The sequence below is a fragment of the Syngnathus floridae genome, chromosome 13, assembly GCF_059516105.1.
Source record: "Syngnathus floridae isolate MCC-2025c chromosome 13, RoL_Sflo_1.0, whole genome shotgun sequence".
NCBI classification, from domain to species: Eukaryota; Metazoa; Chordata; class Actinopteri; order Syngnathiformes; family Syngnathidae; genus Syngnathus; species Syngnathus floridae.
The window spans coordinates 1152321-1171590 of record NC_142425.1 but is presented as its reverse complement, the minus strand read 5'-3'; the positions used below and the strand labels follow the sequence as shown (position 1 = coordinate 1171590).

Sequence of the window (19270 nt, the reverse complement as noted above, 5' to 3'; positions counted from 1 at the left end):
ACACAAAATCGACGGCACAAAATGGGCAGACTTTACTTGTTTGAAAAGGACTGGTTACAAGACAGAGTTTTTTAATTTATTTAATGGGAAGAAGACTTATTTAGTTTAATTGATCTATTTTTGTTCCCTGGCAAAATTCGATTTGCTGCAATTCCAAATTTCCAAAGTGAATGAAGGAAAGAAGTCGTTTAAATGATAATTTTGTTTAAATACTAGGCATAGACACAAAATCTACGGCACAAAATGGGCAGACTTTACTTGTTTGAAGAGGACTGGTTACAAGACAGACTTTTCTGATTTATTTAATGGGAAGAGGACTTATTTAGTTTATTTAATCTATTTTTGTTCCCTGGCAAAATTGGATTTGCTGAAATTGTATTTTGCCAAATCTCGATTTGAGACCTGATAGGAAGTATTAAACGCTTAGTTAAATCAATACAAGTTGGTAATAAGAGCGAGTAATGTTGGTTGAACCGATGAATGAAGGTTGAAAGCAATTTAAATTATGACTTTGTATAAATACTAGATATTAACAGAACATCTACTGCGCAAAATGGGCAGAGTTTACTTGTTTGAGAAGGAGTGGCTTATTCAAAACTAAGATTTATGTAATCTGTTTGTTCCCAGGCAAAATTGGATGTGATGCAATTCCAAATTTCACCACATGATGGTGCCCAATTTTGACTTCATAGGACATATTAAACACTTAGCTTGTTATTATGTTCAAGGTAATCAGATTTGTTTATCATTCTAATGGCCTCTTCAAAACTATTCTGGATTACTACTTTGGATCTATTCTACATTACTTGGCAACAACATACTCTGTAACAGATTAGGCAGTATAATCACATATGTTAACTTGAGAGTGCCCACACTCAATCTACTTATCGTGCTGTGTTAAATCAATTACTGTTAGACATTATTTGTCTGATAATCTACCAAATCTTTGAATTGAAGAATTTGTGATTTAATTAATAGCTTGTTCAGGGTAATCAGACTTGTATATAATTCTAATGGCCTTCTTTTGAAAACTATTCTGAATTACAACTTTGGATCTTATATTACTTTGCAACAATCTACTCGGTGACAGATTAGGCAGTATAATCACATATGTTAACTTCAGTGCCCACACTGTATTTATTTATGGTTATTTGTTAAATCAAGTACTGTTAGACATGAAATAGGAAGTGTTTAACATAAATGTTATGGCTACTCACCATTGTAGCTCGCTCCTGGTCAATGATATGAGCCTCTTCTTGCAGTGGAAAACTTGCAGCCAACAAACACCGTGGAACCTAAAGGAATGAAATTAAACATTAACATTTCGCCTGGACCAACATTCACACGTACAACGCAACGCGGCTACACTTCTGCTATTACAAACGTAAATCTCCTTAAACACAACGAGTGTTACTTACCGTGCACGCTCTAGGCAAAATTGGATGTGATGCAATTCCAAATCTATCTGAAACGGCAGTTAAAAGTAGAGTTACATCAAGTTTTCTTTTTTAATCAACACAATCATTTACAACCGTTGACCAGAAAGAATCGTCGAAATTCGACGTCCCCCACAAACGCCACGCTCACTCGCTTTTCAGGGCAACAAAAGTACTTCTTTTTAAAAACGATGAGTTGTACTTACCGTGTACGCTCTGGACGGTCCAGTTGCAAGCAGAAAATAAAAATATTTCTCTTGTTAGTCGTATGTTACCATCCGCTGTGTCTTTGTCAACATCGCCGCCATTTTCCTACTTCCTGCTGCGAGCCACGCCCACGGATTTAAATTTGGGCGGAAGCTCTTTCCATTGGCGTCGTTTTCGCGTATAGCAAATCCGATTGGTTGGGAAGGGGGCACGGTTATGCAGCCGAGGGGTCCTGTGATCGGTGGGATGTAAAGTAGGCGTCGACGTCACGTCCGCGTCACGTGACCACGACGTGGCAGACGTCATATAGCAACCGCTGTTTTGTTTAGTAGACTTACAGTTGTTATGCATTGACATAATGGCGCACACACCAAATAGATTTAAATAAATTAAATAATTCTTCTGCCCATTCTCTTTTAAACAAGTTAACTCTCCCCGCGGATTTGAATTCCGGCGAAAGTTACGCCCATCGACGTCACGTATGTCACGTGACCACGACGTGGCAGATGTCATATAGCAACCGCTGTTTTGTTTAGTACATTTACAGTTGTTATGCATTGGCATAATGGTGTGCACTCAAAATAGATTTAAATAAATTAAATATTTCTTCTGCCCACTCCCTTTTAAACAAGTTAACTCTGCCCACGTCCATTGACGTCTTGCCTGCGTCACGTGACCACGACGTAGCGACGTCATATAGTAACCGCTGTTTTGATCAGTAGACTTACAATTATTATGCGTTGACATAATGGCGCACTGGTTAGCATGGCCACCTCTTAAGCATGATGTTGCGGGTTCGACGCCTGATCAATGTTAGCATGGAGTGAGCTGAAGTGCATGGCGCTGAAGATTTGAATCTTTGAAATGCGCTGAGGTCTGACATATCAGGCAGAATGGTTTGCCATCACGTTCAACAAAAAATAGAAACTTTCCCACTCTGATTAAAACGTCCTGTGTTCATCTACATATTTTCGTTTTGCTGTGCATCTTTTCCCTGCCATTTCGAGAGCCCAATTGACACTCATAGTTTAAAGAAATGTGTTTGCCCATCCTACTTTGTGGAATTTCACCACATGCGCTTTTGACCAAAATACCAAATTGAACTCAAGTGAAGCCAACACGCACAACCCCCCCCCCCCCCACACACACACACACACACAAATGTTGATATGAACATAAAAGAGCCGCATGCGGTTCGGGAGTTGCGGCTTGGCCAAACCTGTACTATACAACTTTATTTGTATAAAATTTTCACAACAGCTGTCACACAAACAAAGCGGGAAAAACCGAAGACGTGCGTGTTCCGCCCACGCTGGATTTATTTGCACCTTTGAAAAGACACCGTATTGCCGCAGATGTGGCAAAGAGTACTTTTGGGCATCTGAGACGGAAGGATGTCCAAAGCATCACGTCACCTGCTCTGGTAGGCATGGTGGTGGGACGTTGAGGTCAACCGCTTTGGGGTTGGCTGAATCTTTGATCGCAGGATGCCACACACTTGAAGACAGAAGCAGAAAAGCAGAGCTAAATGCAAAATGTACTCACCGGTGACTCCAATTTTTTTCCCCCCTGAAGAAACAGCTGGACGGGTGGCCCCGGCTGGCCAGTGGGACTCTTGTTATTCTGACCCTTTTTAGTGCGCGTTTGGGGCAACAACCGTTTTTTGTGGCGCTCTCTTCTGGTTCAAAAGTGCCCTGCATGTGAATTTGCTTTTCCTGCCTTCTGATTGGATGAGCGCCGGTGTGACGCGGTGCCTCTGTCACCGTGGCGGGGGGTATACGTTGGCATCGGAGCGTCTGCCAACGTCTGAGACCGGCTGGCAGTGCATCGGAGGTGTCGAGTGCGGTGCCGCTGGAGCTCACTCACCAGCTGGTGTTAAGGCCACAGAATGAAGGCCAAGGAGAAGAATAGAAAGAGAAACAGAAACTTCTCCTCCAATTGTTTGATTTGTCTCTTCTGAGCTTCGATGAATTCTTTCAGCTCTTTGTTCCTCTAGGACGGACAAATGGAAAGTGGCATTCAAAAGCCAGTAAGCGTGCAAGTAAGTGCCGGGCTGGCTTTGGGCCCTTACCTGTTGCGCGCTGTGCAGCAGATCCATTCTCTCTTGGAGGATGCAAGCGTCGCGCTCCCTCAACTCGCACATCAGGGCTCGCTTCCATTGGTCCACGGCGCTCCTAAGCTCTTCTCTCTGATCCGCCGTCAGCACGTCATTCACGCCAGCGTGGCTGGCTTTTTCGCCGTCCGTGGCGGGGCAGTCCCGCTGCGGCAGCGCCTCGTACAACATGGCCTCCAGCTCCAGGATCCTCTGGGCCGCAATCCTCGTCCATCAGTGGTCCGGCGGGAGATTTGAGGGCGGCTTACCTTATGAGCCTGGTCCATGGAACACTTCCTGAAGTCCAACTCTTCATCCAGGTAGCCCTTCTGCTTGCAGAACATATCCTAGCACAGCTCAAGGTCAGAATTGTTGGGGCACATTGCCGGAGTTCCCCTTGGCTGATGTCGCGTGTCTGTCTACCTTCTCACTTTCAATGTCCAACATCTTCTGTTGAAGTGCTGACTTGGTCACTTTGATGTATTCTAACCACTGAGGAGAGGCTGCTGTCACATAAGCAGAATGCGAGAGCGTGCGTGGACGTGCGCGTTACCTTCTCGGCTAGGGTGAGAAGGGTCCTGGCGTGAATCACGACCACCTGCTCCTCGTTGGTGAGATTCTGCAAGAGCCCAAAGGCACAGCGTCAACAAGCTTCTTTCAGCGCAAAGCCTTCCAAAAGTCACATTTGAGCCGCCGAGTCTCGTGGAGTGCGAACATAAGGAGTTCGACATACACTTACGGCGTTATAGCCCAGGATGTCCAGCTTCTTCATCAGATCACTGATGACGATGTCCGGGGGAAAGGCGCAAGGAGCAATGTAAGGTGTTCTGGGACCTCGGGTTAAGGTTAGGGTTGCGAGGGACGCCTTACGTACGCTCACGCCCTCGGCCTCGCAGTAGATCTGCAAAGGGCTGAGGCCGTCTGGGAAACGGACTTGCAGAAACTTCAAGACGGGGGAGCGCCACTCCCTCTCCGGAAAGGCAGAGGCATGCATCCGTCCGTCCGTCCGTCCGTCACATCTCTGGCCTCAACACGCTTGTGCGAGTCTTCCCACCTCCAGCTCCAGGATGCGGAACTCAAGCAGTTCGTTTTGGTCTCGGATATCCTGGATGTGCTCTTTCAGACGCGCTTCTTCCGCCTCCATCCGCCTGACCTGAAAAGACAGTCAGACCTCATCTGCGGGGCTTCCCGACAGGTGTGACGCCAAGCGACTCCGCCCAGCGCCTTTCTTTCCGTCACCTTTTCGGCCAACTGCTGATTGCTCTGACGCAGCAGCTGCTTCTCCTCCACCCACTTGACATTCTAGAAGAGACAAACGCGTGGACAGCTTTGGAATGTTGTGTCATTTTCATCCACAAATTCTTTGGTTGACTGGAAAATGACATTTGCTTTTCTCCGCATTTTCCCAGCCACGTTCGGGGGGGGGGGGGTTGGTCCAGTAATGCCAGACGGATGAGTGACTGAAGAATGTAGCTATTTTGTCTGAGAAAAAGGTGTGCTCATTGATGAGCTTACCTGTCCTTGTTGCTTCAGCGCTGACTCCAGATCTGCTACTCTGCTTTGATAGTGGCCCATTTCTACCATCAGCTTTTCTCTGGTCTGAAAGGAGGAGGAGGGCTCCTCCTCCTCCTTTCAGACCAGAGAACACCCGAGGCTGGGTGAGAACGGGGAGGCTGCGACCCGGCCGGGGGTTGCGGGAAGGGGCGCCACCTTGATCTCCTTCTCGGCGTCGTAGTCCCCTTCGCTGGTCTGGGCTAGCAGAGCGTAGGCTCGTTGCAGCGCTTGATATTCTTGCGTCAGCTGGCGGTAGCGAAGCTCCGCCTCTTCATGCACACACCAATGCAACACAGCACTAGTACCAGAATCAGTCAGACCGGCGACAAAGCACCCGCGACGCAAAGACGAGTCCGATTCCAGGCTGAAGAGGAATGTTTGGTGCCAATACGCTGGCAGAAATGGCGGGCTACCTCTTCGGGTTCCGTGTCGGGGGTTCTGTCGGTGTGAAAAGACAAGGACGATCCGTCCGAGTCCACCAACACGTCTTCGTCGTAGCCGTAAAATGTTTCGATGACCTGCGGGCGCGGAAGCAAACATCTCTCTGAACAAACTGAAGCGACACCTCACGATGAATCGACGAGAGGAACGATAGCGAGAAAAAGGCCATTTCATCTTGCGCAACACCAAGCAGCCGCAAACAAACAGACTCACCTTGCAGGACCTCACGCTTTGTTCCTCCTCAGAGATTCTCGACGTCGGTATCGTAGCAGCAAATCTCTCTCCTGTCGACACAAATAATCCGCCTTTGAGATTCTTTGGATGCAAAGGGAACGAACGGCTCCGGCGCAGAAACAAACGCGACTCACAATGACATTTCTGACATGAGCTCCTGTCTCCAGAGCCTGAAAAACACGTCACCGGCGATGATTGGAGGGACGCTCGTCTTTTCCAAAAGTGACAACTACAGGGTGTGTCAGGGTTTTCCAGATTATCTTTATCGTATCATTGTGTTGCTTTGACTTTGACTGCGACCTGTAATAAAAAATATTATTTATCCCTTATTTATCCCTATCGCTTATCCCTTCCTACACAAAGTCGTAAAACACCCCTTGCTATGTTTTGACTAGAGGTCAAGGGCTTCCTCTATTCAATCCACTCTTACACCCACCCTGTTTCTCTTAATTAAAATGCTCGTGCAGGAGCCGAGAGTCAGACTTCATTCGTACAACGGATGGACTCTCCACCTGCAGGTGTCCAAAAGAACTTACTTGTCTCCCGTGTGGTTCTTGCAAAATAAGTTGGAGCGAGCGCAACTCTAACAGGGTGCATTTTGCCACTAGCTGCCTACGGACAATGACGTCGCGCTCGCGGCTCATGGTTGACGGGCTGAGCAGCCGGGCAAGTCCGTCGTTTTCAGCGCACAGCGAGTGGCAAAGGCGCTGACAAAACGGGAGCTTTGAGCTGCTGAAAACGGCAAAACAAGTCTAAAGCGTGTTCAAACGCGTGCGCACAATGCTCCTGCTTGAAAGGTCGGAATTTAAGGGGCCAATTTTTTGGATGGCGGCCGCCGGCCAAGCTTTGGACGGAAAAGGTTTCCTGGCGACAGCGAGCGAGCGCGGCGCTGCCGTACGTGCACCGAGTCGCCTGCCTGAAGACCTTGGACAAGTCGTCGATGATGTGCCGCTGCTCCACAACTTGAAGGAACTCCATTTCACCGTCCTGCTGGCCGCAACCGCGGTCCAGGTCATTGAGCGAACTAGGCCTTCTCTGTGGAACACAAATGCAGTGGACTCTGTTGGCACGCCGCCGTTGTCCGCGTCGACTTACCAAGCTTGCCATCTCCTCGTTCTCCTGGGTGACAAAGCGCACTTTGTTTTCAAGGCGACACAGCACCAGCGAGAGTTCTTCATTCTTCCTGCTCAGGCGTTTGTTTTTGTACAGGAGTGGCAGAAACTGGCTTTCTGTTTCTCTCAGTCGTTTTAGCTGCAAGCATGAAGTGCGGGATGTGAAAGACGCACAACACGCGGGCCAGAACGTATCCATTCCTTTTGCATCGGTTTGAACGGAATCGTGGCTTTGGCTCCCAATAAAAGACATCTACCAGGCAACCGACTCGCCGCGCCGCTCAACTAATAAGCAAGCGCAATGGGTGCCTCGCTGGATGGCGCGCATCAAACGTAGCGCAAACCTTCAAGCGTGCCGTCAATAAATTACCAGTTCATTGCGCTCTTCAGAAAGCAGGGCGTTTCGATCCTCCGGTTTCCTGATGACTGCGCTGAGCTCAGCGATTTTCAGATGAAACCGTCGCGTGTCCCGATCCTCCTGAGACTGAAAACGCCCCGCAACACACACACACAAGCACTCGTTCAAAGTTCAAAACTGTTTTTGTGCTACCTTCCTCCAGCAACGAACTAAGTCATGCGTACTGCAAGTGTGTGATGAGGTGGCTTACGCAATGAAGAGGATTGCTAGTAGCGGCGTTGACCCCACTTCCAGGGTAGTTTAGGCCCGCCCTTTGGGAATCCCTCAGGGCAGCGATCTGCTGCTCGGCAGCCTGAGTCTGCAGCTGAAGGCGGTGGACGTGGCCGGCCCCAGGGCTTCATCCAAAACACTAACCGCTCTGTCTTTCAGCTTGATCTCATCCGTCTGGATGTACAAACGGGGAGCGCTCAGGCAGGCGGGCAAACTCATTTGCCAGAATTGTGACAAAAACAAAGAGAGCAACCGGCCAATTTTTTTCTTGAATCGACTAGAACACCTTTGCTGTGACAAAAGCGAAGCGAGCAACCGGACATTTTCTTCTTGTGAAATAGAATAGAATAGAATGCCTTAGGTGTCATTGCACTGCAGGTATACAACGAAATTGGGAACATAGCCACGCACCGCGCATCTGATCAGTCCTACCAGTCGGCGGATCTCCCTCTCGCAGTCTCTCTTGGTTCGGCTCAGCTCCTCCCGATGCTGGTGATGAGCCGATCGGAGCTCGGCCGCTCGGGACTGCCAGGCCTGCTGGGCCGCTGCCAGGGCTTCTTCCGCGCTCCTGGTGGAGGCGACACCGCTCGGTCTCGCGACACCGCCGCGTCTCCTCCACCTCCGCCAGCAAAGCGCCCCCCCTCCTCACCTGAGCAGACATTGCGCCACACCGGGCCGTTGAGACCGCAACGGAGCGCCGCGACGCTTACTGGGGACAAGCTACACAATACGGTAGCGGCCGCATCGAAGCCCGACGTGGCGTGCGGATAGTCAGACACGGATAGAGCGGATCACCTTGTCCATGGAGCCGTCCCTCAGGCTGAGGACAAAGGCATTCAGTCGCTGGATCTCTCCATCTTTGATTTTGATCACTCTCATCAGCTCCATTTCATGCTGCCGCAGTAATGTCTCCCTGGTAATGGCTAACTCTTTCTGCTTCTCCTCATGGAGTTTGCTTTTGAGTTCCGTCATGGCGGCGGTGGCACGGTGGTGCTCCGCCCGCAGGTCCTGACTTCTCTCTCTCTCCAGACAGCTGACCTGACATGACTTAGACTTAGACTTAGACAAACTTTATTGTCATCTTGTCTGCACATGGTGCATACAAAACGAAATTCCGTTGCATACGTCTTACAACAAAGTAGTGATATTGCAGTTGAATAGAAGTAACATATCCTATGACAATATATATATATACATATACTATATATATATATATATATATATTAAAAATAAGTATAAAGTGCAGCAGTGATAATTATGCAATAGTGCAAGTAGGCAAAACAGTATTCAAGAGTGTGCAGAGGAATGCTAAACCATGTATTAAACTTCTATTTAAAGGGTTTATACAAGTTCAGTAAAGTTGGTAGTGCGAGATAGTGCAAGATAGAGGTCCGTAGTGTCATAAAGTACAGTTCTGTGAATGTGTGATGCAGAGTTCAGTTTAGAGCTCAACAGTTCTAGTGTTCAACAGTCTGATGACAGCAGGGAAAAAGCTGTTGCAGAACCTGGTGGACCTGCAGCGGATGCTGCAAACCTCTTCCCAGAGGGCAGCAGGGAGAACAGTCCATGGTGGGGGTGTGATGGGTCATTGATGATGTTACGGGCACGGGACATGCAGCGCTGAGATGAAATGTCCTGAATGGAGGGAAGAGGAGCCCCTATGATCCTCTCTGCTGTCCTCACCACTCTCCTCACGTTCTTCCAATCGGAGGCGGTGCAGCCTCCACACCACACAGAGAGACAGCTTGTCAGAATGCTCTCTATGGTGCTCCTGTAGAACGTCCTCATGATGGGTGGGGGCAGGTGGGCTCTCCTCATCCTCCGCAGGAAGTACAAGCGCTTCTGTGCCCTCTTGGCCAGTGCCGTAGTGTTCATAGTCCAGGTGAGGTCTTCTGTGATGTGGACCCCCAGGAATTTGGTGGTGCTGACCACCTCCACAGCTGAGCTGTTGATGATCAGTGGAGCGTGGTGAGGCTGTTTTTTCCTGAAGTCGACGATGATCTCCTTCATCTTCTCCTCATTCAGGATCAGGCTGTTTTCTCTGCACCAGCCCACCAGCTGCTCCACCTCCTCTCTGTAGTCCAGGTCGTTGTTGTCTCTGATGAGCCCCACCACCGTTGTGTCGTCTGCTGACTTCACGATGTGATTGGTGGTGAACCTGAGGACGCAGTCGTGTGTCATCAGGGTGAACAGCAGAGGGCTCAGGACGCAGCCCTGAGGGGAGCCTGTGCTGAGGGTGATGACATCAGAGGTGTTCTGTCCGACCCGGACTGACTGAGGTCTGTTGGTGAGGAAGTCTAGCAGCCAGTTGCGAAGGGGGGTGTTGAAGCCCAGGTGTTCCAATTTTCCTACCAGATGCTGTGGGATGATGGTGTTAAACGAGTTGTAGTCTGTAATCGCCCGTATGCCTTGCCACATACTCCTGATGTTTTTGACGTCGTGGAAACGATCCTGAAATTTTCGACTGTGGTCTCGCTTCGCTATCCTGATGGCACGGTTCAAGTTGGCTCTCGCTGTCCTCAGTGTCTCCTTGTCGCCAGACTTGAAGGCAGAGTTCCGCGCTCGTAGCGTTTGACGTACCTCCTCAGTCATCCAGGGTCGTTGGTTGCCCCGGGTGATGATATTCTTAGTGGTGCTGACGTCCTCGGTGCATTTGTTGATGTACTAGGCTGACACAGTCATGGCACACGCATGTCTAATCTACATCCGGAAAACTGGGAGGGAGGGAGGCAGGCAGGCAGGGAGGCAGGCAGGGAGGCAGGCAGTGTCTGTCTGTTGAGGTTTTCACCTTGTTCTTCTCCTGCTGAAGTTCTAACTGGACGTCCATCAGTTTGGTTCTCAGCTCGTCATTGGCGGCCTGAAGGGCGTCCGTTCGCTCCGCCTTGGCCCGCCCTGCCGGAGCTCGTTTGGACATCTCTTACTCGAGTCTCGCCCGGTCGTCAGTCAGAGATCACAACATTTGTACCTGGAGAGCACAAACGCAGCGCTGTTTTCCACTGGCTTCGAACTCAACTTCAATCGGTACCGTAACTTACAACATCATAAACATAGAACTAGCTTGACTTATTCATTGAATAAATGCATTTGGTTCTTCAAAACTGCATCACGCAACATAGCGTGACCGAGACGGCCGTTATCCACCTGCGTGAAAATATTTGGTGAAATGAATGAGATGTTTAAGACACCATCGTTCTGTCTCTATGTAGATGAAGGGAAATAATCGATTGCTGAAGGTCCAAAGGTGTTGTGATAAACAAATAAACATATTAGTGATTAGTGACATATTTGTGATAAACATATTAGGCAGGATAATCACATATGTTAACGTGACTGCCCACACTGTATTTATTTATGGTTATTTGTTAAATCGAGTACTGTTAGACATGAAATAGGAAGTGTTTAACATAAATGGAAGACGAAAGGGGTACTCACCATTGTAGCTCCTGCTGGTCAATGATACGAGCCTCTTCTTGCAGTGGAAAACATACAGCCAACAAACACCGTGGAACCTAAAGGAATGAAATTAAACATTAACATTTAGCCTCAACCAACATTCACAGATACAACGCAACGCAAACTACACAAACGTAAATCTTTTTAAACACAATGAGTTGTACTTACCGTGTACGCTCTAGACGGTCCACTTGCAAGCAGAAAATAAAGATATTTCTGTTGATAATCGTCGTGTTTGTATCCGGTGTCTCGCTCAAGGCCATTGCGCCCACAGATTTGAATTTTGGCGAGAGTTCAGCCTATTGACGTCATTTCCACGGTGTAATACCCGCATATCTGAAACGGCAAAGTTAAGAGTAGAGTTAAATAAAGTTTTTAGTCAACGCAATAATTTACAACCGTTGACCAGTCGAAATAATCGTCGAAATTTGGCGTCTGTGGCTGGAAGCAGACGCCGAGTTCGACATTCCTCCCAAACGCCACACTCCCTCGCTTTTCAGGGCTAAACAAAAACAGTTGTAATTACCTTGTACGCTCTAGACGGTCAAGTTGCAAGCTGAAAACAAAAATATTTGCCTTGTTAGTCATCGTGTTACTAACCGCTGTTTCTTGTTTGCCAGAATTGCCGCTTTCCTACTTCCTGTTGCAAGCCACGCCCACGGATTATAATTTTGCGGTGAGTTCCGCCTATTGACGTCATGTCCGCGTCACATGACTGCGACGTAATATTATCTAAAACTATTTGTGCGGTATTGTGTTGTTCTGTGCGGTATTGTGTTATTCTGTGCGGCGTCGTGTTGTTCTGTGCGGCGTCGTGTTGTTCAGTGCGACGTCGTGTTGTTCAGTGCGGCATGGTGTTGTTCAGTGCGGCATGGTGTTGTTCAGTGCGGCATGGTGTTGTTCAGTGCGGCATAATGTTGTTCAGTGCGGCATAATGTTGTTCAGTGCGGCATGGTGTTGTTCAGTGCGGCATGGTGTTGTTCAGTGCGGCATGGTGTTGTTCAGTGCGGCATAATGTTGTTCAGTGCGCCATAATGTTGTTCAGTGCGGCATGGTGTTGTTTAGTGCGGGATGGTGTTGTTCAGTGCAGGATGGTGTTGTTCAGTGCGGCATGGTGTTGTTCAATGCGGCATGGTGTTGTTCAGTGCGGGATGGTGTTGTTCAGTGCGGCATGGTGTTGTTCAGTGCGGCATAATGTTGTTCAGTGCGGCATGGTGTTGTTCAGTGCGGCATGGTGTTGTTCAGTGCGGCATGGTGTTGTTCAGTGCGGCATGGTGTTGTTCAGTGCGGAATGGTGTTGTTCAGTGCGGCATGGTGTTGTTCAGTGCGGGATGGTGTTGTTCAATGCGGGATCGTGTTGTTCAGTGCGGGGTGGTGTTGGTCAGTGCAGGATGGTGTTGTTCAGTGCAGGATGGTGTTGTTCAGTGCGGCATGGTGTTGTTCAATGCAGGATCGTGTTGTTCAGTGCAGCATAATGTTGTTCAGTGCAGCATGGTGTTGTTCAGTGCGGCATGGTGTTGTTCAATGCGGCATGGTGTTGTTCAGTGCGGGATGGTGTTGTTCAGTGCGGCATGGTGTTTTTCAGTGCGGCATAATGTTGTTCAGTGCAGCATGGTGTTGTTCAATGCGGCATGGTGTTGTTCAGTGCGACATAATGTTGTTCAGTGCGGCATAATGTTGTTCAGTGCGGCATGGTGTTGTTCAGTGCGGCATGGTGTTGTTCAGTGCGGCATGGTGTTGTTCAGTGCGGCATGGTGTTGTTCAGTGCAGGATGGTGTTGTTCAGTGCAGGATGGTGTTGTTCAATGCGGCATGGTGTTGTTCAGTGCGGGATGGTGTTGTTCAGTGCGGGATGGTGTTGTTCAGTGCGGCATGGTGTTGTTCAGTGCGGAATGGTGTTGTTCAGTGCGGCATGGTGTTGTTCAGTGCGGCATGGTGTTGTTCAGTGCAGGATGGTGTTGTTCAATGCGGGATGGTGTTGTTCAGTGCGGGATGGTGTTGTTCAGTGCAGGATGGTGTTGTTCAGTGCGGCATGGTGTTGTTCAATGCGGCATGGTGTTGTTCAGTGCAGGATGGTGTTGTTCAGTGCGGCATGGTGTTGTTCAATGCGGCATGGTGTTGTTCAGTGCGGCATGGTGTTGTTCAGTGCGGCATGGTGTTCTTCAGTGCGGCATGGTGTTGTTCAGTGCGGCGTAATGTTGTTCAGTGCGGAATGGTGTTGTTCAGTGCGGAATGGTGTTGTTCAGTGCGGGATGGTGTTGTTCAGTGCGGGATGGTGTTGTTCAGTGCGGCATGGTGTTGTTCAGTGCGGCATGGTGTTGTTCAGTGCGGGATGGTGTTGTTCATTGCGGCATGGTGTTGTTCAGTGCGGCATGGTGTTGTTCAGTGCGGCATGGTGTTGTTCAGTGCGGCATAATGTTGTTCAGTGCGCCATAATGTTGTTCAGTGCGGCATGGTGTTGTTCAGTGCGGGATGGTGTTGTTCAGTGCAGGATGGTGTTGTTCAGTGCGGCATGGTGTTGTTCAATGCGGGATCGTGTTGTTCAGTGCGGCATGGTGTTGTTCAGTGCGGCATAATGTTGTTCAGTGCGGCATGGTTTTGTTCAGTGCGGCATGGTGTTGTTCAGTGCGGCATGGTGTTGTTCAGTGCGGCATGGTGTTGTTCAGTGCGCCATAATGTTGTCCAGTGCGCCATAATGTTGTTCAGTGCGGCATGGTGTTGTTTAGTGCGGGATGGTGTTGTTCAGTGCAGGATGGTGTTGTTCAGTGCGGCATGGTGTTGTTCAATGCGGCATGGTGTTGCTCAGTGCGGCATGGTGTTGTTCAGTGCGGCACGGTGTTGTTCAGTGCGGCATGGTGTTGTTCAATGCGGGATGGTGTTGTTCAATGCGGGATCGTGTTGTTCAGTGCGGCATAATGTTGTTCAGTGCAGCATGGTGTTGTTCAGTGCGGCATGGTGTTGTTCAGTGCGACATAATGTTGTTTAGTGCGGCATGGTGTTGTTCAGTGCGGCATGGTGTTGTTCAGTGCGGCATGGTGTTGTTCAGTGCGGCATGGTGTTGTTCAGTGCGGCATAATGTTGTTCAGTGCGGCATGGTTTTGTTCAGTGCGGCATGGTGTTGTTCAGTGCGGCATGGTGTTGTTCAGTGCGGCATGGTGTTGTTCAGTGCGCCATAATGTTGTCCAGTGCGCCATAATGTTGTTCAGTGCGGCATGGTGTTGTTTAGTGCGGGATGGTGTTGTTCAGTGCAGGATGGTGTTGTTCAGTGCGGCATGGTGTTGTTCAATGCGGCATGGTGTTGCTCAGTGCGGGATGGTGTTGTTCAGTGCGGCACGGTGTTGTTCAGTGCGGCATAATGTTGTTCAGTGCGGCATGGTGTTGTTCAGTGCGGCATGGTGTTGTTCAGTGCGGCATAATTTTGTTCAGTGCGGCATAATGTTGTTCAGTGCGGCATGGTGTTGTTCAGTGCGGGATGGTGTTGTTCAGTGCGGGATGGTGTTGTTCAGTGCGGCATGGTGTTCAATGCGGAATGGTGTTGTTCAGTGCAGGATGGTGTTGTTCAGTGCGGCATGGTGTTGTTCAGTGCGGCATAATGTTGTTCAGTGCGGCATGGTGTTGTTCAGTGCGGCATGGTGTTGTTCAGTGCGGCATGGTGTTGTTCAGTGCGGCATGGTGTTGTTCAGTGCGGCATAATGTTGTTCAGTGCGGCATGGTGTTGTTCAGTGCGGCATGGTGTTGTTCAGTGCGGCATAATGTTCAGTGCGGCATAATGTTGTTCAGTGCGGCATGGTGTTGTTCAGTGCGGGATGGTGTTGTTCAGTGCAGGATGGTGTTGTTCAGTGCGGCATGGTGTTCAGTGCGGGATGGTGTCTTTCAGTGCGGCATGGTGTCGTTCAGTGCGGCATGGTGTCTTTCAGTGCGGCATGGTGTCGTTCAGTGAGGCATGGTGTTGTTCAGTGCGGCATGGTGTTGTTTAGTGCTGCATGGTGTTGTTCAGTGCGGGATAGTGTTGTTCAGTGTGGCATGGTGTTCAGTGCGGCACGGTGTTGTTCAGTGCGGTATCGTGTTGTTCAGTGCGGTATCGTGTTTCTCAGTGCGGTATCGTGTTGTTCAGTGCAGTATCGTTGTGTTGTTCGTATTGTGTTGTGTTGTTCGTAATGTGTTGTGTTGTTCGTATTGTGTTGTGTTGTTCGTATTGTGTTGTGTTGTTCGTATTGTGTTGTGTTGTTCATATTGTGTTGTTCATATTGTGTTGAGTTGTTCGTATTGCGTTGTGTTGTTCGTATTGTGTTGCCTTTAACACTTAACCTCTAACACTTAGCCTCTAACACTTAGCCTCTAGCATCTAGAAGGTAAATAAATAGGAAGGAAGGACTCACCGGTGACGTCTTCGCCCACGTCCAAGCGTTGTACTTTGTATTTTCATCCTTCTGACAGTGGAAAACATAGCCAACAAACACCGTGGAACCTAAACGAATGAAAGAAAACTATCATTTGGCCACAACCAACATTCACAGATACAACACAATGTGACGTGCGGGGTTGAGGTTAAAGGTTGAGTGAAGGGCCCTCGTTTAAACTACTTTTTTGAAAAGGATTGGGAACAAGTAAGACGTATTTAATTTATTTAATGGGAAGTAGTAAGAGCTATTGAATTTAATCTATGTATTATATTCTATTGTATTGTATTCTGTTGTATTCTTTTGGATTGTATTCACACTAACCCCACTAAAACTTCAGCCCACAAAAACTCGCCTCTGGCGCCTAGCCTCTGGCACTTAGCCTCTAACACTTAGCCTTTAACACTTAGCCTTTAACACTTAGCCTTTAACACTTAGCCTTTAACACTTAGCCTAGAAGGTGAATAAATAGGGTTAAAGGTTGAGTGAAGGGACCTCGTTTTAAACTACTTTTTTGAAAAGGAGTGGGAACAAGTAAGACGTATTTAATTTATTTAATGGGAAGTAGTAAGACTTATTAAATTTATTTAATCTACTTTTCTTCCCAGGCAAAATTTGATGTGCTGCAATTCCAAATTTCCAAAGTGAATGAAGGAATGAAGTCCTTTAAATTATGATTTTGTATAAATACTAGGCATTAACACAAAATCGACGGCACAAAATGGGCAGACTTTACTTGTTTGAAAAGGACTGGTTACAAGACAGACTTTTTTAATTTATTTAATGGGAAGAAGACTTATTTAGTTTAATTGATCTGTTTTTGTTCCCTGGCAAAATTCGATTTGCTGCAATTCCAAATTTCCAAAGTGAATGAAGGAAAGAAGTCGTTTAAATTATGATTTTGTTTAAATACTAGGCATAGACACAAAATCTACGGCACAAAATGGGCAGACTTTACTTGTTTGAAGAGGACTGGTTACAAGACAGACTTTTCTGATTTATTTAATGGGAAGAAGACTTATTTAGTTTATTTAATCTATTTTTGTTCCCTGGCAAAATTGGATTTGCTGAAATTGTATTTTGCCAAATCTTGCCTTGAGACCTGATAGGAAGTATTAAACGCTTAGTTAAATCAATACAAGTTGGTAATAAGAGCGAGTAATGTTGGTTGAACCGATGAATGAAGGTTGAAAGCAATTTAAATTATGACTTTGTATAAATACTAGATATTAACAGAACATCTACTGCGCGAAATGGGAAGAGTTTACTTGTTTGAGAAGGAGTGGCTTATTCAAAACTAAGATTTATTTAATCTGTTTGTTCCCAGGCAAAATTGGATGTGATGCAATTCCAAATTTCACCACATGATGGTGCCCAATTTTGACTTCATAGGACATATTAAACACTTAGCTTGTTATTATGTTCAAGGTAATCAGATTTGTTTATTATTCTAATGGCCTCTTCAAAACTATTCTGGATTACTACTTTGGATCTATTCTACATTACTTGGCAACAACATACTCTGTAACAGATTAGGCAGTATAATCATATCTGTTAACGAGAGTGCCCACACTCAATCTACTTATCGTGATGTGTTAAATCAATTACTGTTAGACATTATTTGTCTGATAATCTACCAAATCTTTGAATTGAAGAATTTGTGATTTAATTAATAGCTTGTTGTTATGTTAAGGGTAATCAGACTTGTATATAATTCTAATGGCCTTCTTTTGAAAACTATTCTGAATTACAACTTTGGATCTTATATTACTTTGCAACAATCTACTCGGTGACAGATTAGGCAGTATAATCACATATGTTAACTTCAGTGCCCACACTGTATTTATTTATGGTTATTTGTTAAATCAAGTACTGTTAGACATGAAATAGGAAGTGTTTAACATAAATGTTATGGCTATTCACCATTGTAGCTCGCTCCTGGTCAATGATACGAGCCTCTTCTTGCAGTGGAAAACTTGCAGCCAACAAACACCGTGGAACCTAAAGGAATGAAATTAAACATTAACATTTCGCCTCGACCAATTTTCACACGTACAACGCAACGCGGCTACACTTCTGCTATTACAAACGTAAATCTCCTTAAACGCAATGAGTGTTACTTACCGTGTACGCTCTAGACGGTCCAGTTGCAAGCAGAAAATAAAGATATTTCTGTTGATAATCGTCGCTGCTCAGTGGCTCACGGCCATCGCGCCAACAGATTTGAATTTTGGCGGAGGTTCGGGCAATTACGTCATATCCGCGGCACATGACTGCGACGTAATACCCGCTTATCTGAAACGGCAGTTAAAAGTAGAGTTACATCAAGTTTTCTTGGAACCTAAACGAATGAAAGAAAACTATCATTTGGCCACAACCACCATTCACAGATACAACACAACGTGCGGGGTTGAGGTTAAAGATTGAGTGAAGGGCCCTCGTTTTAAACTACTGTTTTGAAAAGGAGTGGGAACAAGTAAGACGTATTTAATTTATTTAATGGGAAGTAGTAAGACTTATTAAATTTATTTAATCTACTTTTCTTCCCAGGCAAAATTTGATGTGCTGCAATTCCAAATTTCCAAAGTGAATGAAGGAATGAAGTCCTTTAAATTATGATTTTGTATAAATACTAGGCATTAACACAAAATCGACGGCACAAAATGGGCAGACTTTACTTGTTTGAAAAGGACTGGTTACAAGACAGACTTTTTTTAATTTATTTAATGGGAAGAAGACTTATTTAGTTTAATTGATCTATTTTTGTTCCCTGGCAAAATTCGATTTGCTGCAATTCCAAATTTCCAAAGTGAATGAAGGAAAGAAGTCGTTTAAATTATGATTTTGTTTAAATACTAGGCATAGACACAAAATCTACGGCACAAAATGGGCAGACTTTACTTGTTTGAAGAGGACTGGTTACAAGACAGACTTTTCTGATTTATTTAATGGGAAGAGGACTTATTTAGTTTATTTAATCTATTTTTGTTCCCTGGCAAAATTGGATTTGCTGAAATTGTATTTTGCCAAATCTCGATTTGAGACCTGATAGGAAGTATTAAACGCTTAGTTAAATCAATACAAGTTGGTAATAAGAGCGAGTAATGTTGGTTGAACCGATGAATGAAGGTTGAAAGCAATTTAAATTATGACTTTGTATAAATACTAGATATTAACAGAACATCTACTGCACAAAATGGGCAGAGTTTACTTGTTTGAGAAGGAGTGGCTTATTCAAAACTAAGATTTATGTAATCTGTTTGTTCCCAGGCAAAATTGGATGTGATGCAATTCCAAATTTCACCACATGATGGTGCCCAATTTTGACTTCATAGGGCATATGAAACACTTAGCTTGTTATTATGTTCAAGGTAATCAGATTTGTTTATCATTCTAATGGCCTCTTCAAAACTATTCTGGATTACTACTTTGGATCTATTCTACATTACTTGGCAACAACATACTCTGTAACAGATTAGGCAGTATAATCACATATGTTAACTTGAGAGTGCCCACACTCAATCTACTTATCGTGCTGTGTTAAATCAATTACTGTTAGACATTATTTGTCTGATAATCTACCAAATCTTTGAATTGAAGAATTTGTGATTTAATTAATAGCTTGTTCAGGGTAATCAGACTTGTATATAATTCTAATGGCCTTCTTTTGAAAACTATTCTGAATTACAACTTTGGATCTTATATTACTTTGCA

The 19270-nt window shown here is 46.3% G+C and overlaps 1 protein-coding gene and 2 long non-coding RNA genes across 4 annotated transcripts; all 3 read right to left on the bottom strand.

Annotated features, from left to right (window-relative positions):
• Nucleotides 1-1212: 1212 nt before the first annotated feature.
• LOC148388002 (uncharacterized) lies at nt 1213-2202 on the bottom strand. Its single transcript, XR_015862328.1, has 3 exons — nt 1643-2202; nt 1419-1465; nt 1213-1295 (listed from the first exon to the last, which is right to left on the bottom strand). It is a non-coding gene; the product is annotated as an uncharacterized LOC148388002 (long non-coding RNA).
• A 706-nt stretch (nt 2203-2908) lies between these two features.
• On the bottom strand, nt 2909-4354 carry LOC148388001 (janus kinase and microtubule-interacting protein 3-like). 2 transcript variants are annotated; one of them, XM_088394945.1, is made up of 4 exons: nt 4289-4354; nt 4159-4227; nt 3715-4082; nt 2909-3635 (listed from the first exon to the last, which is right to left on the bottom strand). In XM_088394945.1, exons 3-4 carry the CDS (start codon nt 3925-3927, stop codon nt 3519-3521), a joined length of 330 nt encoding a protein of 109 aa, XP_088251071.1. In that variant the 5' UTR covers nt 3928-4082; nt 4159-4227; nt 4289-4354; the 3' UTR covers nt 2909-3518. The 2 variants fall into 2 exon arrangements, with proteins under 2 accessions (XP_088251071.1, XP_088251070.1); XM_088394944.1 differs by having other exon boundaries at nt 3715-4227.
• Nucleotides 4355-11329: 6975 nt separating this feature from the next.
• LOC148388000 (uncharacterized) lies at nt 11330-15728 on the bottom strand. Its single transcript, XR_015862151.1, has 3 exons — nt 15536-15728; nt 11684-11713; nt 11330-11493 (listed from the first exon to the last, which is right to left on the bottom strand). It is a non-coding gene; the product is annotated as an uncharacterized LOC148388000 (long non-coding RNA).
• Between the last annotated feature and the right edge of the window lie 3542 nt (nt 15729-19270).

Coding starts and splice junctions, on each gene's coding strand:
- LOC148388001 (XM_088394944.1), bottom strand. CDS start 3,927: ATGTTGTACGAGGCGCTGCCGCAGCGGGACTGCCCCGCCACGGACGGC. Junction 3,636..3,714: donor TGCTGCACAGCGCGCAACAG/GTAAGGGCCCAA, acceptor TGTCCGTCCTAG/AGGAACAAAGAGCTGAAAGA.